This window comes from Crocodylus siamensis, chromosome 2 (assembly GCF_052110815.1).
Source record: "Crocodylus siamensis isolate JL-2025a chromosome 2, ASM5211081v1, whole genome shotgun sequence".
NCBI classification, from domain to species: domain Eukaryota; kingdom Metazoa; phylum Chordata; order Crocodylia; family Crocodylidae; genus Crocodylus; species Crocodylus siamensis.
In genome coordinates this window covers 290,755,474-290,777,858 of record NC_143396.1, presented here as the reverse complement: position 1 = coordinate 290,777,858, position 22,385 = coordinate 290,755,474, and the positions used below count along the sequence as shown (strand labels likewise).

Below are 22,385 nucleotides of genomic sequence, written 5' to 3'. Positions count from 1 at the left end.
GCGGGGACGGCAGCCGAGGGAGCCAGAAACAACTCGGGCGGCGGCAACAACCCAAGAACCCCCAGGGCGGGAGCAAAGCCGCGACGGACAAGGGGGCGGACCAATCCGCGGCGCGGAAGGGCGGAGCGCGGGGCCGGCGGTGGCCAATGGGCGGCGCGAGTGGGCGCGCCTCAAAGGCCGGGGCAGGCCGTCCCCGCGGGCGGTCGGCGGGTCGGGCGGGCGCATGGCGGGGCCGTAGCGGGGCCATGCCGCTGTCCGTGGCGCTGCGGCTGGGGCTGGCGGCGCTGCACACGGCGCTCTACGCCGCGCTCTTCCTCTTCACTTACGCGCAGCTCTGGCTGCTGCTGCGCTACCGCGAGCGCCGCCTGGGCTACCGCCCGCTCGGCCTCTTCCTCTGCCTGCTGTGGGCGGCGCTGCGCACCACGCTCTTCTCGGGCTACCTGCGCCCCGGGCCCGGGCCCGGCCCCGGCCCCGCCGCCCGCTGGATGCTCTGCTGCCTGCCCGTCTGCCTGCTCTTCGCCTGCCTCTGCCTCCTCACGCTCTACTTCGCCGAGGTGAGACCCCCCGGGGCAAGGGCGCCGCCTCCTGGTCATCAACGTGTGTGTGTGTGTGGCGGGGGGGGTAACGCGCGTTACCTCGGAGGCCGGGCGTGACGTCACCGCCTGTTATTGCCGCGCGCTGGAGGAGGGGGGGAGTGCTGCCGAGTGGGGATGACGTCACTCGAGTAGGGGTGACGTCATCGGCCCGTCGCCCCGAGGGCTCTCCCCTCATGAGGAAGCTCAGCTCCTCCAGGAGCTGGAGAGTCTGACACCCAGTGATGCCACAATGCTATGATGTCGCGGCATGGTGTCATGTCTCTTACCAGAGCCATGGGTTTGGCTTGATGTGGTGATGTCAGGTGTTGTGATGTCACTGCATTGATCACGTCGCAGGGCATCACTGGTGTCTCCTGTCAGAGCCCTCTGGGTTTGGCTTGATGTCACGGTGCTGTGATGTCACTGCGCTGATGTCATGGCATGGTGTCTCAGTGCACCGTTGGTGTCTCCTACCGGAGGAGACGTGCATGCGCCCCGGACCTGCCCCCCGGGCGTGGGGCATCCCTGGATGCGAAAGCAGGCGGGGAGGGGGTACTGCCTCCGAGATGCACCGGCCTCCTGATGCTATAAACCGTTGCCGCAGCAGTGGATGCGGTGACCTCAATCGCCAGCCGCAGCCTGGTCCATCCCTTGTTGGAGGAGCCCTGCTGCATCCCAAGGAGGCTTGGTGTCCCTGCTCCAAAGGCGGGCAAGGAGGCGTCGCTGCCTCCAAGACGGAAGAGCGCTGACACCCAAAGTTATTGTTTCTCTGCACTGGCAGCACCCGAGCTTTTAACCCTGGATGGACAGGGCCAGGCCTGTCCCTGGGGGAGCCTGGTCTGGGGCACATGCAGTAGGTTCAGAAATCTGGACATGGTGGAGCAGTGGCAATGTTAATTCTTGTAGCGTCCCCTCCACCCGCCTGGTGTGCGACCCTGCGGGGCCACATGCTGTGGCTCCACAGGTTGGACTTGACCCCTGGCTGGGGAACGAGCAGCCTTGCTCTAAGCAACAGGCTCTTTGAGACTCGAAAAGCTTTTTGGTAGGAAGTGGTAGGAGGAAGGCAAGAGGTACAAGGAAATCTGCCTTCCTGTGCCTTGATCCTCTCCCGAGCGTGTTGGTTTCCAAGTGCATCTTGGCTTGAAGTAACTAGCTATGGAGTAGGAGAGGGAGAAAGAAACCTCAAATGTTTAAAAATAAATGGGGCGTGTAGGAACGCTTAGTTGCAGCCCAGGGGCCTGATTCTCAAGAGCGTCAGGGAGTTGTAAAGTAATCGGGACTTGCAGTAGAGGTGATTAGATCTACTAAATTTTTGCCAAAAAGTTTCTTTAATTGCAAGCTTTTGGGCACAAACACCCCGAAGAGATCACCTCTACTGCAAAGCCTGATTGCTTTTTCCTCTAGACCAATACTGCTACAAGCTGGGTACCTGACTCGGGGAGTTGTATACACTGGTGCGAAATGGATATAAAATGCTACCTTGTCTTGCACTTGCTGGTGCAGGAATGAGTGATGGAGCTGGATACAAAATGGTGGAGCCAAGAGGGGACTTGAAACATCTAAAAGACCTTATTGTTGTTCTTGTTTCTCTTGTGGGGCTGATGAATCTTGCAACTAGGCACCATCTACCCAAGAAACAGAGGAGTCGACGATGGAGTGGAACATCACTTTTACTTCAATGCTCTAATTTTGGTTTATGAATGCCACTCTGCCAAAGAATTGCCTTGGGTGTGTGACTTGGCGTGCATCTCTAAGCTGGAGGTAGCTTTCTAACTAGTGTTAAAGTGATGACAGGTACTTTTAAGAGGTGTCTGCGTTACGGTATAGCATCACTCTGACTTCAGTCACAAACTGAGGGGTGGTACCTGTTTAATTAAGCTAATGCAGCATGTAAAGTCTGCTGAGGGGTTCAGTTCTTGATGCTGCTTCCCCATTAGGTGGTACAGAGAACACCAGGTACGTGAATACTTGCTTGTCCAGCATTGCAGGTGTAGGGTGCCAGGCTTCAGACTGCTTTGACTTCCTGATGTACTTGCAGGCTGGTATTAAGGGTCCCTTTTCTAGCTGGAGGTAAAGCTGGATCCCCACTAGATTCCTGCATGCAGTATAATCTTCATGGAGAAGAAAGTGCATTGAGAGAGGATCTGCCAGATAGGGATCCATTCTTTCCCCTGCCCTCCACCTTTTTCAGTACCAGTCTCTCTCTCAGTTCTGTGGAAACATAACTGCTGGACTGCAAACCTCTCGGGTGTGAAAACGGAGTTGGGGTGTGCCATCCCAATGCTACACAGGTGTCTGACTGTCTAAAACCTATAGAAGAATCGTACTGTTCTGTGCAAATTTGCTTGCAGCTGGCATTGGGTTTTGAAATGTGTACTCTAGTTTCCAGCTCCCCTGTGGAATTTTCTTACAAGCAACTTCTAGTAGCTGCAGATTTGCAACTTTGGTAGTCTCCGCAGTGGCTTTTCCTGCTGTCAGCTAATTGAACGCCGAGGTTAGTGATTCCACAGTGAAGAGAAGTGCAGGCTGTTCCCTGCCAGCTGCTCTTCTTCCTTCCTGCCCCCTGGTTAAGCAGGTAAGCACTACAGTAAAACAAGATTTGGTTTTTAAATGGGGTGCAGCTCTGCTTCCAGTACAGAGCAGTGCCTGAGGCTAAATAGTTTGAGAATCACTGACCTACGTGTTCCCAGTAGAAAAAGCTTCTAATACCAGGGTGGAGTTGAAGGCTATGTATCTGTTTTGTTGCTGGATGTTTTAGGTTTTGATCTCATAACCTAATTAGACCCATTTTAAAGTTCAGATTTCTTGGGTGTGTTTCCAGACTGGATCACGCATCTCTCTCAAGACCTCTGTCTCCTTCCTGCTCTAACCCCTCCCCTCCATCATCCATTCCTCCAAAGAGGCAACATGCTGCTTACGATGTTGCATGCTCCAGTTCAAGGTTTCTCTTGGAGACTGAACTCTCACTGATGCCACTGAAGGCTTAAAATAGCTTTCCCTGCAGCAGAGAGATCTTCTGAGCTCCATGCCTCTGCAAGGTACCTGCTTCCCTTTATACCCAATCTTTGTTTTTCCTTTGATTTTCCCAAGGAGTCTCTAATGAGCAGCATAACCTAAAGCAAATGTTCTCTTTCCCTCTTCCCCACTTCCTTCTCCCATGTGTTGCCCCTTCAGTGTTCTCCAACCATGAAAAGCGAAGACTCCTGTTCCAAGGCAAAGCAATGGCAGGCTGCTTCCTTCAGATTACTCTGTGGCCTATGACCCATCTGGCTTGTGTGTGTACGTGCGCATGTGTGTATTTAAAAATACTTTAACTGATTGGATTGCTTCATCCTCTCCTTCATTCCGTTCTTAGCAAACAACAGTGCAGCAGAGATGCAGGGAAGTGGCATCCAGCCTGGGATTTCTTGTATGCTTTTTCTTCCCACCCCCCTGTTTGATCATCTCTTATCTAATTGATGAAGCATCTAGGAGTTCCCATTCCTCCTTTGAGTTTCCTCTAGCTCTCCTATGAAAGGAACTTCTAGCCTTTACTTTTTCTCCCAGTTCACCTGTTGGGGATAAAGAAACAAAAAGATTTTTAGACAGTCCTAGCCACCCTGTTCACTTGCAGATGAGTCACATGGTCCCCTCCCAATTCCAGATGGCCTCTTGTCCTGTGAAATCCAGGGTGTACCCAGCCAGCTCTGGTGACGTGGGAGACAGGATGGGGTGACTTGGATGCACAGGGTTGGTCCACCCCACCCATGATTTTCCTGTGATTCGGTTCTTGACTGCCTGACTACTGTAGGGTGATGAGTAGGAGGGACTTGTGGAAACCTTGAAGAAGCTATTTATGGCATGTAGTCTTAAATAAGCCTGCATTGTTACTTCAATATATTGTACTGAATGAGTGCAATGGGTGTGAAGTGACCTTAGTGATGGAGAAAATAGCAAAGAGTTTCTTTAGTATGGAGAATACTAATCTACACATGGGTGCCTTGCTTCTAGACCAGTGGTTTTCAAACTTTTTCATTTGTGGACCCCTAAAAAATTTCTAGTGGTGCAGACCCATTTGAATTGTAAGCATGGCATTGATTAAGCATAGTCATCTTTTGCGGACAGCTTAGACATAGTCCGCAGACCCCCTCAGGTTGAAAACTACTGATCTAAACTAAGCAGTAGAACATCTTTCTTCTGACTTGCAGGAGGGAGTTCAGGCACTCGCCCAACTAAGCCAAAGTCATTCTAAATAAGGAGTAGCTGATTCCTGGGAAAAGAAGGGTGCTAGGAATGTGCCTTCACATCCTTGTGCAGCCCAAATACAGGGTTTGGAAATTGCCGTCCTTGCCAGAAGGGTTGGCTGCCTGGAGTAACTAGTCTTCCTAATTTCTTTCTGGACTTGGAAATGAGAAACTCCTTCAAGACTGGAAGGGAGGTCCAGGACTGCAGTGAGGTGCTGCTTGCTGTAGGTCAGGCTCAAACCCTTAACAAAAAAAAAGCTACAAGCCCAAGGCCTCTGCACAGGTGTGATGGATTTCAAGTCTTTCTGCGGGGGGTAGAGACTTGCTTGCCTGCTATGGAATATGTTCACCATGGGCTAGGAACCAGATGCTTTAGATCCAAGGCAAACCCTCCACAGGAACTCTTCCAGTCTACTAGGTAGAAAGAAGATGGGCCCTTTTAATTGCCATCTCTTCCAGCCACCTTCAGGAAGCATGATGGTCTTAAACCCCTTCAGCTAGCAATTGGTGCTCTTGGGGTAGCTCAGCTTGGAAATCACCCTTTCAAAAGCTTGAGATTTGTCCACTTCCTAGGGGAAATGGGAAAACATTCTGAATAGGAAGCTCACCTGTTAGCTTGGGCAGACTCGTAAGGTTTTCATTTCATACTTCAAGTGCTCTGGACTTCAGACTCTCTGAAGCAAGTTGCCTTCTTGCTGAATGCGATCTGCTAAGTATCCGGATCCTGAGTTGGTTTTCCTCTGTCCCTGGGGCACAGGAACTGCCCAGCTGTCTGCTGGAGCTCTTCTGAGGAGGGGCAAATACCCTTCAACCTACTTGCTGAAGGTGGAGCAGCAGCCTCTGTGTTGGATGCCCTGGATATTGGATCGGTGTCTGGAGGCCTACTGGCTCTAGCCTGCTGCACAGTGACATGGTGGAGCCCCTGCATCATGAGTTTCCCTGACTTGCTGGGTGGTGAATCTCAGTGGGGTAGGGACTAGATTTTCCATTTGCTTCAAGGAATGAAGTCTATCCTTGTCTCTTGTGGAAGACTGCCCCACAACTTTGACACTTAACTGAAGCAAAGCTGAGAAGTTTGGGAGGAGTGGGAGGGTCATAACTCTGCCCTTGAAGTCATAGTTTCATAGTTGGTCGGGTTGGGAGGGACCTGAGCAGATCATCAAGTCCGAACCCCTGCTATGGGCAGGAAAGGATGCTGGGGTCAAACAACCCCGGCTAGGTGATTATCTAGCCTCCTTTTGAAGACCCCCAGCGTAGGAGCGAGCACCACTTCCCTTGAAAGTTGGTTCCAGCTCCGCGCCGCCCTGACCGTGAAGTCAGTGGAAGGCTGGTGCTGAGAGCTTTTGAAATCCCACCCTTGGCTATATCACATTTTGCCTTTCAAGACTATATAGTGCTCCTGGAGGTTACTGTCATGGCTTTGCCCTAATAGCCAGATTAGGCAAGATGAATGACTTGACGAAAGGTTCATCTGTCTGTCTTCTAGGACTAGAGCAGGGGTAGACAACCCCCCGGTATGTGTGCCAGAGTGTGGCACACAGGCATTTTGCTTGGCACTCATGCCTCAGGTCAGGTGGCAGGGGAGCTACGAGGGGCCCAATCTTTTTGGCAGTGCAGCCCTGGCCCTGTCCCCATTGTTCACCTTGAGGTGCATGTGTACCTGATGCTGGGAGTGGACCGAGCCAGGGCTCTGCGGATCCTGGTGCAGCTACTTGCAGCCTTTCTGCCGCCTGCTGCAAGCAGCCTGGGCTCTGTGGCAGGTGTCAGGGGCCTGCCCAGAGCCTGGGCTGGCTGTGGCAAGCAGCCGGGAGGCTGCACGTGGCTGTACCGAGGTCTGGGGAGCCCCAGCCTGGCTCATCGATGGTGATGGGTACAGGCACACCTCAAGGAGGGGGGTGGATGGTGGGGAAGGGGCCAGGGCTGTGCTGCCACAAGGACGAGGTCCCTCACAGCTCCCCTGCCATCTGCCTCTGGCGCACCAACATCTGGGAGGTCAAAGTCACAGGTGTTTTTGGCACTCTGCCCAAAAATGTTGCTGACCCCAGGCTAAAACCTGCCTAAAAAGTCAGGCTCGTTGTTGAGGACCCAAAATGTAAGCAACAGAAACAACAAACAGAACTCCAAATCTCATCTTTGGCTGAGGACACAAGTATTTTTTATTATTACTAATTACAAATACGTTGGCAATAGTAAAACCTTTAAAATGCTTGTCCTGGACCAGTGCATGCTCACAATCTCCTTAATGTGAGCAGCTGTGCAGGGATCTGAGCACCTCATGATGATTGTAACTAAGATACAGAGTGGTGCCAATAGTAAAGCTAATCACTGAATCGTAGTGGAAGCAGAACCTGCTGCGCTAAGCGAGGCTGGCTGGGTGAAGGTGCTCGTCTTCCTTTCCTTCAGCCCTCTTATCAGTAACTTGCTTCCACTCAGGTGTGGGGGATATCTTGTACAAATAGTATGGGAAGGTGGGGTGAGAAATGCGGCAAGCTGGGCGCTTTGTGCTTTGGAGCAGTGTTTGAACTCCACTGATCACACCTTTCCAGAACAGGCATCTCCCAGTACAATCCAACACCAGTGAACAAATATGCAGCAATCCTTCCAAAGGGGTTTTCCACCTAACTGCCTTCGGTCTCCTCTTCAAAAGGCTTGAAGAGAAATCCCAGCATAGCATCCTGCCTCTGAGAATCCTACTGTGGATCATATTAATCTACAGGCAACAACTGCAGCTACAAAGAACATGGTTCACAAAGTGTAAAGTGGTATCACAATGGGGGGGTTCAGTTTTGGCTTGAAGGGGGAAAAAAGATGCCCTATAAAGCGTAGGCAAGCTCCTCTTGGTGAGCTTAAACAGTCTCTAAATATTGAAGACCTAATGACTAGCATCTGCCAGCTGGTTCTGGTCTATGCCTGAAAGGAAACTGGTGCAGAGAAACATGGCATTGGTGAGGCCACAGCTGGAGTACTGCATCCAGTTCTGGGCGCCGCACTTCAAGAAGGACGTGGAGAAGCTGGAGAGAGTCCAGAGGAGAGCCACATGTATGATTAGGGGCCTGAGGAGCAAGCCATACAAGGAAAGGCTGGCAGATATGGAACTGTTCAGCCTAGAAAAATGAAGACTTGGGGGGGTGGGATTTGGTGGCAGCTTACAAATATATATCAGGGGAGAGCATCAGGGGGTAGGTGAGCAACTATTCACCAAAGCGTGCTCCGGGGGAGAACTAGGCGTAACAGTCAAACTCCTAAAAGGAGGTTTCAGAGTGGATATAAGGAAAAACTGCTTCACAGTTCATGTGACCGGACTTTGGAATAGACTCCCAGTGGGGGTGGTGCAGGCACCTACCCTGGAGATCTTCCAAAGGAGACTGGATGCACACCTTGCTGGAGTTATTGGACCCCAGCGGTCTTTCCTGCCCAGAACAGGGGGCTGGACCTGATGATCTCACAAGGTCCCTTTCAGCCCTAAACTTCTGTGAAACGTTAGAAACCAGGACACTAAATCTGCACTTGCAACTATGAATAGAGGGGCCAGTGCCTCTCTCAGAAGGTTGTCAGATGAATGCCAGTATTCCCAAAGCTTCTTGGAAAATAAAATGGCCTTGATGGCTCTGACTCAAAGGTGGAAGAGAGATGGCAAATCAGAATGTGACACCTATTAGTCAGCAATGAAGAATCACTCTAAGGAAACTACTTCAGACTTGAGATATCCCTCAGAAAATGTCAGCTGTTATTTATTTGCTCTGTCTCTTTCCTCCCCCCCCACCAACCCTTTTTGCTGGGGTAGAGATGATGGAACCATTTTTGTATTGCAAAGAACTTGAAAGACCACCGTGGGTCAGAAAAGAATCCATAGCATCAAACAACTTGACATTTCTGGGTTAACCCTGCAAATTTTACGTGCAGGTATTTGCATGCCAAGCAGTGCTGATACTGTGTGGCACTCATAAAATGATCTCACGTCACCCCAGAATGCTGTACCTGGTTGCGAATCCCTGGCCTAGAACAAAAATGGTGTGGGACCTGAAAGGGATGTAGCTGAAGGGAGGAGACCATAATAAAAGATACACTCAGTCTGACAATGCTTCAGTGACTGCAAATGCATCTACTAGAACTGGTAACATCTTGTATGTTCCCAGCTCACTGGCTCAGCAAAGTCTTGCCATCCTTCATGGTGAAGCTGCCTTTTGAAACTTGCCTTTCTGGCTCAAAAAAAAAAAAGTTGAGATGCAAGGAGCGTGCAGATGCAACCCTGCTTCAGACGCCTCCTTTCCAGATTAGCCAATTAATTCTTTGAACACATGTAGAAATCAATGCTTTCCAAAGGACTAAATCCTGTCTGTAATCTTGTGCTGAACCAGGGAAGGATTAATGGGAGTGACAAAGTACTTAAAGGATGGCTGAGCTTTACTAGTGCAACTTGGCTGCTACTCGTGTCTGCTCTATTTGCTCATGGGCAACCTCCATGTTGAGAAATGGGGACTTGATGATTAAATTAGAACTATGGATTAGGAGGCAGGATGGCCATCCAGTTTGTCTAGTATCTCACTTGTCTAGTCTTTGAATAGCCTCTCATCCAAAGATTTAGTTGTTTGCTCTATTTCTTATTAGCGTTCAGTGGAACTTGGTTTTTCTGCTTCATTTAGGCTGGGATTTTCAAAGGAGTCCAGTGTGCTGTAAGACTGCTCGGCATTGTACCACTCGTTGTTTGTTCTTCATGAAATGGCAAACCAGTGGGCAGCCACCACTTGGCAGGCAAGACTAGGAATCTAGTGAGTCGAGAGCTAGGAAAAAGTGTTTGTGGGAGGGTGGAGATTTGCTGCTCTTGACCCTTAACTCTTGCATTGTGCGGGTGTGTCTGTAACAAAGGACAAAGTCTTCTCTGCTTGTCAGCGGTTAGACCACCCTAATAGCCCGTGAGGGACTCCTTAAACTCTCTTCCAAAACTCCCTTCTGCAAGCCACGTGCAGCTGCTTGGGTTAAAACCAAGGAATTGTTGCATTGTGACTGTTTCCTTGCCCCGCGTGAGTTTGGGCCTATAACTACTGCTGCTGTTTAAGGGAAATCTATGCACTATTCCCTTCCTGGCCTGAGACTTGTTCTAGAGTTTAAGATGTAATATGAATTGTGTAATTCAATCTGTAGTCTTCTACAGAATTCAGTGGGCTTGGGCTTAGTCTTCAAGTGAATCATGAATCACTGTTGAAAATTGTATTTGGCCAACTGAGTTTGTCTCTAGGGTGAACAAACCCAGAAGCAGACGCATTGGCTGCATCCACGCAAGTGTGGACGCTTGTGCCGCTGCTAGCTGTCCCTGGGGAAAGCCTGTGCCACGTGCCCTATGGCATACGGCAGGGTATCCCAGCTGGGGTAAGGGAGGCTGGGGCCAACACTGGGCTGGTCCCAGCAGCCTTACCTAGGGGTCTCCTGGGGCTGCAGCAGTGGCAGTCCTTCTGTTCAGAGCCTGGTTGGCAGCCAAAGCATGGCTCTGGCTGGCCAGGCTCTCTAGTCTTGGGCAGTATGTGCTGCCCCTGCATGTACCACCGCAGCTTCCCCTCCTTCCCCTCCCCCTGTTTTTTTTACCCTAGGATCCCCTGGGGTCAACTCCTCTTTCTCCCCCCACAACACACTGCTACCTTGCAGCACAGAGAACACCTCAATGTGCAGTATGTGGCACTGCAGATGTGTCTGCGGCACCATGTACAGCACAGCTGCACTCATCTGGATGCGGCCACCGAGAGAGAGTGAGAGTGTGTGTGTGTACCCTCTATTATTGCAATAGCTTTCTCTATGAAGTTTAATCCAATACAAATGGCTAAACTAGAAATAGCCCTTGAATGTTTAATTTAATATAGCAGCTAAAGCACTTTCTTTAATAAGGAAATTAAACAGTACTGAGGCACTAAAATATGCAGTACAAAGAGCATCTCGTCAAGTAAACCTTGAACAGCGCAGCTGTAGCAGCTATAAAATGTAAGGAGACTGGAATTCGGCAGTGTTCTTGAGTGCCTTGGTTTGCTCTTGGATGATAAAACTGGACTTGCTGTTATTGCCCAAAGAGTAATTGGTTTAAGCATAATTCTTTTGTAAGAATACAAGATAACTTGCTACCTACAAACTTAAACACTTTGCTCAACCTTTTTGTCTACATAGCAAGAAGTTGCAGGCTGCAATTTGCATTGATCGGTTTGGAGGGCTATAGACTCCCATGTCTAGAATGGAAACCTGAGTTTCCTTTCCTAGGGAAAGGGACCCCTTTCAGTGTACTGCCAAAGGGACTATTACTTATAATCCTGGTCGTAATGACATTTCTCCCTCTTCTTTCCAGGTTATATTCAAAGTCAAATGTGCAGCAGAATTCAACAAGTACAAGTAAGTAATATTTCCCTTTAGACCACCCTCCCAATATGCTCTTGTTTAATGACAGTGTATATCTGGAAGCCACTGTCTGAAATCAGTAGACTCCTGTGTTAGAGCTTGGTAGGACTAGGTCTGCTCTTTTTCTTTGCAAGGAGTGACTTGGTTAAGATGAGCCAGCCTCTGTGGTGCAGGGTGTGGATAGCAGAGCCCCAGGGAAGCTTTGAGTTCTAGTACAAGAACTGGAGTTTGGTCCCTTGCAGGTCTGGAGTAAAGGACTTGACCACATGTGCTGAGGAGCTGCCAGGACCGCTTACCCGACATGAGTGCCCAGTGTGCATCAGCAGAGAGGCTTTCCTGGAGACTGTACCAGTCAAGAATGTCTTGCTTTGTGCATGGTCACCATGGCTTTGGGAAACTAAATGCCAAGCCTGCTCATGCACCCTGCCTGGAAGAGCACTGCTACACCAGCACTCTGCTTCTCAGTCTCTTTTATGGCAGTCACCCACATCAACCTTTTGGGGACTTGCCCCTCTTTTCCTACTTCCAAATCACTTCTAGTTGGTGACGGGACTAGTTCTGTTCCTGATCTCCAGTGCAGTGTAGCTCACCCTGGAGCAATATGGGCATTTGGCATGGAGTTGCAATTGTATAGGATCAAGAACCGAATCAAAATAGAGTGTAGGCCAGTGGTCTGCAACCTTTAAGAAGCCATGGCTGGAATACCATGTCTCTAATCTGATGTGGCCTGGGTGGCTTTTGGCAGTATGTCAATAATTGGGCCAGGGACTTGCTTGTCGTTGGTCTTCATATTTTGATGTAGGATGTAATGTAGTTGCAGTCTCTCTTTGTACCAAGACTGAGTGTCTGCATTGTGCTGACTCTGGCTTCTCCATCCAAGGTAAGGTTAGAACAACACTAAACACTGCAAGATAAGAGCTTATTTTTTTTATCTTCTTACAGTTAAGTGTTGTGTAACTCCTATCTGCCCACAAAGGTTCCACAGTTTCCAGAGAGGTGGACGAACCTCCATCCTTGGAGGTTATTTTAAGACCTGGCTAAACAATGTCTGGATGTAGCTGGAGATGCTTCTGCTTTGAGCAGGGGGTTGGACTAGCTGACCTCCTGAGGTCCCTTCCAACCCAAATTTTCTATTAGTCTAAAGATCACAGGATGCCTCAAATGCTAGAGTTTCTCAGTCTGCTTCTTCTAAGATGAGAGTCTTACAGTGTAATGACTTCTGACTGTCTAAATGTTCCCAGCTTTCATAAAGGCCTCTTCATGCAGCAAGTAATCTTGAGTCTTCAGATTAGGAGTTTGGACACAAAAGCACCACTCCAGAATGTTTGAATGTGGCTATGGAGCAGCTTCATGGACTCCCTCACTTAACATCAATTTCTCATTCCTTTTCAGGGTCCTCATGTATCTGGGCTCCATATTTACCAGCCTTCTCTTCCTAGTTGTGAATGTGACCTGTGCAATGTTAATCTATGGAGATATTCCAGAGAATCAGCTGAGATGGACAGTGTTTGCTCAGGCATTAGCCAATGACACTCTCTTCATTCTCTGTGCCATTTCATTAGCTTGTTGTATGTGCAAACTTGCAAAAATGTCTTCAGCAAATGTCTACCTCGAGTCAAAGGTAGGTGCAACACTTACATTATCAACTGCTTAAACACTGGTGAAATCCATCTCCGTTCAAGTGCGTCACCAGTTTGTCTAACCAGGCTTGTGCTAGCCTGGCAAAAAAGCCCTTCCAAATGATGTAAATGCCTGCTGGAAATGGCTTTCACTGTTGCAAGAAATCTCTTCTCCTGACCTATGGCCTTAACTGGTTAATGGCTTGTACCCCTTGGAGACCTCCACTTCTCCCCTTCATCTTCTGTAGCACGTAGGTGCTGGACCAGGTGCATAGAGCCTTATGTCAGTAGTGAACCAAGACCTGATGCAGACAGGGTTGCTGACCCTAGAGGGACTTTTACAGTAGTGATACTGAGAGTGAAGGCAGCCTAGCCTTGTCATTGAATTCCTGCTGTGCAAACTGCTGGTGTTCTGCTACTTCCCTTGCGTGAGAGACTATATTCAATCTACTGAGCCTGAGAGAAGTAAAGGGCTAGCGAAACTGCTTTTTCTCCACCCTCTAGTCGTTTCACCTCATAAGGAACACTGGGCCAGGGCACCCACTACTTTCTGCTAATCCTCCAGACTAATGTGCTACTGCTGCTGAAAGCAAGTACTTGGCTACCGCTCCCTGATATAGCCACAACTTCCACTCCTTGCAGCCAGGCCAGGTGAAAATCCCCTAAGTGTTCTTGCATTTCACATAACAGGTACCAGCTTCCTGTAGATACTGTCTGGAGGTAGGTCCAACCCACTGTGGTAACTAGACTTCTTCAACCAGTCCTGCAGCAATGGCCTAACTAAAGATGAGGACTCTGTTTGGTTTTTTTTGGAGGGGGTAATCCCCCTGCCCCATCCCACCAATCTGACCAGTAATGAGCAGGCTTTCCCCTGTCACTGGATAAACTCTAGTGCAGAAGAAGGCAAGGAGCTAGGCATCATGTTGGGCCTTTCCCAGAAAGGATGCAAGAGATCAGGACCTAGACCGCACGCTCAGAAAGCAACTAGATTGTCAGGCACTGGTGCCCAAAAGCATGTCCTTTTTCAGGTTTGAGAAAAGCTGATTGCAGACAAAAGATTCCATATAAATGTGAACTGTTTGCTTGGAGGGACAGAGGAGGGCTGTGCACCAGGAGTGAAGAGGCGGCTGGGAGCCCTTGTAAGACAAAAGTACAACCTAATTGTGGCAGAGAAGGGAGCGAGTTATTCCCTGTGAAGTGCAGGGGGACTGGTAACAGTAGTTGTTAGGTTGATTGGACAAGGGTCACGGCTGCAGGAATTCTGGATAAAAGGCATGGTGACGCACAGCTCTGCTATACTGGCTGCCACTGCCTTCAGAACAGAACTGCAAGTGTATCTGACTTTTTGTGAAGTTCCTTTTTCTGTAAGCTGTTTGTTGTCCCCGGCTAAAATGCCATCTTCTAACTCTTTGGACACATGCTGCTGCCTGAAGCGGTCACTCCTGTGACAGCAGAGCACTTCAAGGACCCTCTCAGATATTCTCAGAGCAGCTTTAAAAAGGCTGTGGTACATCACACCATGGAAGGACCAGTCGCCTTAAAGCCATGGCGTACATGAGAATGTAGCACTGGGGGCTTGACTCTTGACTATTCTTTGGGCTTTGTCTTACATTGGCTGTGTCTAGACCGGGGGTAGGCATCTCCCAGCATGCATGGCATGCAGAAACATTTTTTGCTTGGCAAGCATGCTTCAAAAGAGGCTGGGGCTGTGCTACCACAGCAAGGATCTGTCCTCTTGCAATTCCCCCGCCATCTGCCCCTGGCATGCCAACATCTTGCAAATCAAGGTTGTGGGTGTGTTTTGGCACTCTGCCTAAAAACATTATCAACCCTTGGTGTAGACCATAATGCCCACATGCTTGCATAAACTATGCTTTCTGCTCTACCTACAACTGCGCACCACAGGTAACCACACAGTTCTAATAGTTATTATTAAAGTATTCTGTTAGACCACTCTAACTGTTGTTCTGCCATTCGGTTTGCAAGGCTGCTCCTGCTGGGTTGTTACGGTGAACTTCCCCAGAGTTCAGAGTGAGGTTCTTAGCCCGGTTATCACTAAAATATTTAAAGCTAGTGTTTGAAGTTGATGATCTGGGTCAGCTATTGCACGCACTACTTGCCATGCATAGCCTAATCTTCGGGGAAGACTTGAGTTACAGCGTACTTGTTTTCTAATGCATCTTATTTCCTCTGCCATTTTTAGGGCACATCCGTCTGCCAGGCTATTCTCGTGGGCTCTGTAGCTGCCCTTCTGTATTCTTCAAGGGCTTGCTACAACCTGGTAGCAGTGGTTATGTCTCCAGACAATATTCCCAGTCCATTTAACTATGGCTGGGACAACCCCTCGGATAAGGTAAAGTGTGTGTGAGAAGTCACTTGGGTCAGTGACAGTGAGAAGTGTGTGTGTTGTGGAGTTGTCTTTAGGGTGTAGATAGAAGTAGAGCTGTCCTGGGAAACCCAATGCAAATACAGAAAGATAATGCATCCCTGGGCGTGTTAGGATTCTGGAGAAATGAGGTTGGTCTGTTGCTAGTTGCTGAAGTCTCCTCCATGGAAGGGGGTTGCAGCAGCAACTGTTAATCTTAAAACGGAGTCTTTGTTCGGAGAGTGACTGTCCTCTTTCTTTAACACTGGCTTGCCCAGCTGTGTTATGAACCATAACAGCGAGAAAGCTGCAATATGATGGCAAATGTTGCTTCCTTATGAGGGATTTGTATACAGACAGGAAACTAAAGGGCTGAAAGGAGATGCACAATGTTAAGCAAATGAGACTTTTTGATCTGATTCTACAGTGTGTACATGCACACCGCTGATACTGTCCATTGTACTATGGTATAGCATAGACTGATTTTTATCCTAGGTTTCTGTCGTGGACCAATGAGGGTTATTGTGATGAGCAGAGAAATGGTCAGGAGTAGGTCACCTGGTCCATTGGAGTACTGTGTGTGTCCCCCACCCAGAAACAACCTGTAGCCACATCCTTCTGGCTACTGAGGAAAATGCTTTGCAGGGACGTGGAAACCCTCCCCTGTGCCACTTGATACAATGGCTCTGTCTTAACATATCAGTTGCTTACATTGAGGGGGTTCACACTGGCATAGAAACTCATCTGGGCTAGATGAACCACTAGTCTGCCTAGTCCAGAAACTCTGGTGCCCTACATTCCTGAGGTTGAACTCCTGAACAGTGTACACCACATGCATTTTGCTTGGCTGGATCTTAGTCAAGCTTTTGGACCCAAATCCCTTGGGAGTGAACTTGAGTTGCCCAAAAGCCTTCAGTGTCGCGTGCTGTGCTTGCAGATCCACGGGGAAGAAATCAGCGGAGAAGAATTTGTGGTGTTTGGAGTGGTCCTCTTTCTCTGGGAGCTGGTGCCGACGACCTTTGTGGTGCTGTTCTTCCGAGCTCGGAGACTCTCTCAGAACTTGGTATGATGTCACAAACTAATTGCCTTTTAAATATTCTAGTGCAGAGAGTAACATGCGGTAGGATCTGTATTGTGTGGCATCCCCTTCGACCTCAGTCTCCAGAAAGTAGTCACTTCTTCCTGTTCCTCCCTTGCAGACACCAGGTGGGATGATAAACAGTCATAGCTACAGCTCCCGAGCGTACTTCTTTGACAATCCGAGGCGGTACGACAGCGATGATGACTTGTCACGACTTGGCGGAAGAGATGGGGGAAGGTGGGTCATGACTGCTGTTCAGATGAGCCACGGCTTGGACTCCGTGTATGCAGGAAGTTGATAAGGCTACAGAGTAGCTCACTCTGGCTCCAGAGCCAAAGAATCTGTCATACCAGCAGTGCCCAAAGCGTAGACATAAGAATTTGTGGCAGACTGTTGAGAAGCAGAGCTGCAGTTGAGCACTGAAACTGAATTGCTGGCTGTGGTCAAAGTGCCTAGAGCAGGAACCAGCAACCTGTGGCCTTACAGAGCCATTGGATCCAGCCCCCAGAGCTGGGCAGCTGGATGCTTCATGCTGCACTGCAGCTGGTGACAGAGGAGCAGTAGTGGCAAAATGGTGGCAGCCGGGTGCTAGCACCAGCCCACCTTCAACATAACAAGTCATTCTGGCCTGCTGCTGGAAAATATTGCTGACCCCCCTCGTCTAGAGTTTTAAATGTATGTTTGAAGACCAAAAGTCAGACCAGGGTTAGACAGGTGCTGAAAGTTTTAGATGAAATTACTATTGTAGAACCTTGAGCCAAAAGTCCCTTGGAAATAGCCATTCTGTCATCCCCTGGCTTTCAACAGCCTGAGATTATGTGCATCTCTTCTGAGCGTAGTTTCATAGTTGGTCGGGTTGGAAGGGACCTGAGCAGATCATCAAGTCTGACCTCCTGCCATGGGCAGGAATGAATGCTGGGATCAAACGACCCCAGCAAGGTGTTCATCCAGCCTCCTCTTAGACCCCCAGGGTAGGGGCCAGCACCACTTCCCTTGGAAACTGGTTCCAGATCCTAGCCGCCCTGACTGTGAAGTAGCGCCTCCTTATATCTAGTCTGAACCTACTCTCAGTCAACTTGTGGTCGTTATTCCCAGTTACTCCTGATAGTGCTTGGGGGAACAGGGATTCTTCTGTTCCCCACTAGTCTCTCCGGTAAGTTTTATAGACAACCACCAGATCCCCTCTCAGCCTTCACTAGTGGAGGCTGAAACAGGTTCAGGTCTCGTAGCCTCTTCTGGTAGCCTCTGCTACCCCTTGACCATGCGAGTGGCCCTCCTCTTGACCCTCTTGATGCTGTCCACGTCCCTCCTGAAGTGGGACACAGAACTGGACGCAGTACTCCAGCTGCGGCCTGACCAGTGTCGCATAGAGGGGGAGGATCACCTCCTTGGACCTGCTTGTGATGCATCTGTGGATGTGTGACAAGGTGCAGTTAGCCTTATTGACCGTGTCCCTGGATTGGTGGCCCATGTTCATTCTGGAATCAATAATGACTCCAAGATCCGTTTTTGCCTCTGTACTGATGAGAAGGGAGTTCCCCAGCCCGTAGGCACGGTGCTGGTTCCTTCTCCCTAGGTGCCATACCTTGCACTTGTCAGTGTTGAATCCCATCCTATTCTCATCCACCCACCTCTATAACCTGTCCAGATCTAGTTGCAGCCTGTCCCTCCCTGCTATTGTTCCCACTTTTTCCCCACATTTTAGTGTCATCTGCAAATTTGAACAGGGTGCTTTTCGCCCCCTCGTCCACGTCACTGATGAAGATGTTGAATAGTGCAGGCCTGAGGACCGAGTCCTGGGGGACCCCACTGCCCACGTTCCTCCAGGTTGAAAATGACCTATCCACCATGAGTCACTGGTCAAAAATGACCATGTCTCTGGCATAAAAACACTAGAACCATTTTGCTAGGAATCACAAAAATCTTAGGCAGCCTCTGGAGTTGGCAATTGGTGCTTGGTGTGGGTAGGGGGGATATAAGAGCCTTAAAACTAGGAATCTTCACTTGTATTTTCTGGTGATAATTTGAGTACCCAAATTGACACTTTTTTCTTTTAAAAAAATTTCAGTAGGGGCCAAATTGTTCAGTGGGTGGGTACATGATCTCGGGAAGTCGCCTTTCTTTTTGAGAAGGGTGCTGTTTCATCATCTAGGGGAGTCAAGGTACACAAGCCAGAAGCATGTCTGAGGCTATTCCATTTCTTCTCTTCAAAGCCTGGCTGCCCCTCCGTGCTCCGGCTGGTATGGCTCTCTGACCGGCAGTGACAGCTACCCTGCTGCTCCTCACCTGAGTGGACCTACAATAGATAACGCTCCCCTGCTCTTCACTTCTGGCGACTTGGAATCTAGCAATCGCCATGGCTTATACTCAGCACCACAGAACTGAAGAGGGCTACCGGAGGCAGCTCTCGGGGTGTAAGGTTTGTAATAATTTGTTTTCTAAACGTCTAACTCCATCTACGCAAACATTCCATCACCTAATGCAGCCACAGACCAGGGCCTGGACTCATGGGCTGCACGTAATGAACAAGACTGACTCACGGTACCATGTAGCAAAGTGAAGGTGAACTCTGGAAGCTTTTCGGTCTGTTTGTTTTTTCTCGAGATGCTTGTTGGCAGCTAAAAGCACCAGAGCTTCCTTACTAGAGAAGAAACGTCAACTGCATATTTGCACTTTTATCTGCACATTCTGAAGGAACAAATCTCGCTCAGACTCTCCCTGTCTGAAACTTTTTTAATTGCACATCCATAGCTGGGAGGTGTCGTCTTCCTGCAGGAACTGGAGCAAGCATACATGATCTGTGAAAGACTCCGTGGTCTGACCCACTCTCAAAGGACAGTACATCTCCCTTCCTGACAAGCAACAGGGTGCACGCTACTATGGGGACAATGAAGAATATCGATTAAAGCAAAATGTGCCATATTTGCGCAAGATGAAGGGAATGTCTCCTTGCTGAGAACGTAGGCTGGCTCTGACTCAAGGTTCTGGTTTCAGTGGACTGCTGTAATGCCCTGCTCTGGGACCATTGTGAAAGCAAACCTAAAAGCACAGGTACAGGAGGCTTATGTGTACCAAGTAGCACTGAGGTCACTGAACAGCTCTTCACACTTTAGTTAAAAGGAGAAACGCCAACTTGGGAGGAGCAGAACAACCAGAGTTGGTGCTAGGCTTGCGGTGTGATCACTGGGCCGTGAGGTATGGGCATGGCCACATCAGGAAAACACAGTGAGGAGGCTGGGAAGCAGGTGTTATCTGTGAGTCCTTGTTTTGGCCACAACAAATATGTAACAGAGGCTGCTTCGAGCACTAGCTCTGCTCAGGAATGCCCTGAGCAGCACTCAGTATTTATGTGCTTTTGGCAGATTAGCAATTAACTGAACCTTTTTTTAACCTAAGCCAAGACAAACCCAGGGAAGTCACTTTTGGAAATGAGATAAGTTTTTTGTTGTGTGTGCTCCCCTTCCTCCCCTCTCCATAGCAGCACTCTGACATGGAAATGGTGGCCCCCATGATGGCTGGAAGAGTTGTGTTCCGATTCAGGTACTTAGCTGGGACCTCTTCAAATCTGTTTCCTCTGTCTCTATTCTTCAGGGTCTACCAACCTCCTTGCCACTGAATATGACCTAGAAAGTGGGTGCGGAGTGCTCTGGGCTGAAGTCCTCAGTATTCAGACTGCAGATAGCTGCTATACTTGCCTTGTGGATGCATCTGACTGAGGAGTCTTTTAACAGAATGGGTTGTTTTTACCCTCTTGGATTGCATTCCAGAACAGGCTTAGTCTCTCAGTCGCTCTTAACTATGTCCAAAAGCTCCCCACTTGAACTAGGAAAGCAGGAAGTGGCAGCCGGGATGCACAGACCTATTTAAAGCAGATGCACGAATGAAATGATTTTTTTTTTTTTAAATATGCTTCTGGGTTACAAGGTGGCAGCTTCAGAAGAACATGTCCAGGAGGGGTGCTGTTGCTGCAGTCAGTAGGACAGCTGCTGTCTCCAGTTTGTTGTAGACTTGTCCAGGGCACCTTCTCCCCTTCATATTTCAGCAGTCCTTGTGCTACAGGGAAAGCTTGGCCTCTTAACAAGAGCTGCTCCTGCTGCTGGAGTGCACAAACCTTGTAGGGTGGCTTGGCTTTTGTATTTCTTCTTTGCTTGTATTTGTTTTTAATTTTTTTTAATTGAATTCAAACCTCTTGTTAGAGCAGAATGTCACTAAAGGGACTGGGGATGGCCACAGAGGAAAAGGATAGTCTGTCTCTCTAACCCAGTGAGGGTCACTTTCCCCAGGAGACGCTGCTGGTACTTTCAGTAGGCCCAAGGGGCTTCTAGCCTTCTACATTTCTGATGGCCAGGCTTGTGGCTGAGTGTGTGTTTGTGTAGGGTGGGGAGAAAATGAGTGTGTGACCAAAACATGTGCTCAGTTCTCAGAACATCATAGAGCTTTGCTGGGTAGGCCTGGAGTCTAGAGAGCAAAATCCTCCTCTGTACATCGGAGCATGTGCAAGGAGCAGATTGGTGTCTGTGCTACACTGAACTAGATGTAGTCTGGTTAGCCACCATGTCCAGAAATGGAAGAGCTGGCTTGAAGATCATTCTGGGGATACTCTGAGATCCTTGGTATATCTTTGCTCTTGCTGGCCCCAGGCACAGGCAGCCCGTGCTCATTCTTGCACCCTCTCCAGCTGTTCTGGCAGATCGGTGACTACCCTGCCCTAGTCCTTGAACCCGAGTGTGCTTCCAGGGGATCATTCTGGCTCTTCCCCTGCTGCTTTCTTGTAACTACGGACATGAGACCAGCCTCCTGTCCTGAGCTGCGATGTGGAACCGAGTTGCTCTGTCTCGATCACTGTTCGACTTATGGTGAAACTAACAAGGGACCCAAACTCCATGCACTGCCCTTCTGTCCTCTCCCATGAGTCACCAAAGACCATACATTTTTAAGCTTCTGGCCCCCATTCTCGCTTTGATTCCAAAGCACTAGGAGCACTTTATGTTTCCTTTGGAGGGAAGGGAGTGTTGAGCAAAAAATATATATAAAAAAAAAAAAAAAAGGGCTACAGGCTCATTGTTCATATTGCACTGAAGCACATATTAAAAAAAACATCTGATCTTCCTCATTAGGATCACAGGTGAGGGCAGTGAGTCTCATCGCTTCGGCATACTCATGAGCGACTAGCAAACCTTTTTGTTCTGTTTTTAATCATTTTTGTGTGGACAACCATTGATCTCAGAACTCTGACTGCTCACTTTGGGGCTGGTCTTGTGTTTTACTGAAATTAATTTATAGCTGAGAAGAACAATGACACTTTTTTTGTTTTTTGTTTTTTTAATCCATAGTTGCCTTTCATTAAACTTTTATCCCTCCACCTTTCTTCCACCCCTTCCCTTTGGTATGGTTTACCAGTGTTTCAGCTTTGCAACCAGCTATCCACTGGTTGCAACAGAAAGCTGTGGCCAATGAATGTATCTATTTGTTGTTCTTCAATAAGCTGTAACCAAGCACTACTCTGAAATAATAATAATAATACCAATAACAATAAAATTTTCTGTGCTATTGTGGGAGTCTTGGCTGAACTTTGAGCCCTGCATAACTTTCTGTTGGCCAATGGGAAGTTTATGGCATGTGTGTGGCTGGCTCATCCACCTGCCTCATACTTCCAGAGGGTTTCAGTGAAGAATCACTTCCCTTGGGCAATGCTGCAGAGCTTGGATGCAGCTGTTGTTGGTAATGAGCTTGTTACAGCTCTGAAGTCTAAACCTGATGATCAAATCAAGTAGATTTGATTGCAACCACCCTGTAGGCAGTTTAAAGACTGCTAAGAGGATGGAGCTGGACTGTTCTCAGTGGGGGCAGATGACAGGACAAGGAGCAATGGGCTCAAGTAGCAGCAAGGGAAGTTGAGGTTGGATAGTAGGAAAAACTTTCTTACAAGAAGAGTGGTGAAGCACTAGAATAGGTTACTCAGAGAGGGTGTAGACTCTATCCTTGGAGGTTTTTAAGACCTGGGTAGATGAAGCCCTGGCTGGGACGATGTAGTTGGGGCAGGCCTTGCTTTGAGCAGGGGGTTGAACTAGTTGTGACCTCCTGAGGTCCCTTCCAACCCTCCTTTGCAGTGCTTCTATGAGACGTGTAAGTCTACTCCAGTTGGAT

General features: G+C 48.8%; 2 protein-coding genes across 3 annotated transcripts in view; one reads left to right on the top strand and one right to left on the bottom strand.

The window, feature by feature from the left end:
- Nucleotides 1-465, bottom strand: part of TXNDC16 (thioredoxin domain containing 16) — a 66,620-nt gene extending 66,155 nt beyond the window's left edge. The window contains exon 1 of one of the 2 annotated variants that reach the window (XM_090034405.1): nucleotides 327-465. The gene's annotated coding sequence lies outside the window, so the exon portion shown is untranslated. The remainder of the gene's footprint in view (nucleotides 1-326) is intronic. The other variant, XM_090034404.1, reaches the window with a different exon arrangement.
- Nucleotides 15-21,805, top strand: GPR137C (G protein-coupled receptor 137C). Its single transcript, XM_090034408.1, has 7 exons — nucleotides 15-554; nucleotides 11,124-11,167; nucleotides 12,566-12,794; nucleotides 14,996-15,145; nucleotides 16,095-16,220; nucleotides 16,357-16,475; nucleotides 18,452-21,805. Exons 1-7 carry the CDS (start codon nucleotides 147-149, stop codon nucleotides 18,621-18,623), a joined length of 1,248 nt encoding a protein of 415 aa, XP_089890534.1. The 5' UTR covers nucleotides 15-146; the 3' UTR covers nucleotides 18,624-21,805.
- Nucleotides 21,806-22,385: the final 580 nt, after the last annotated feature.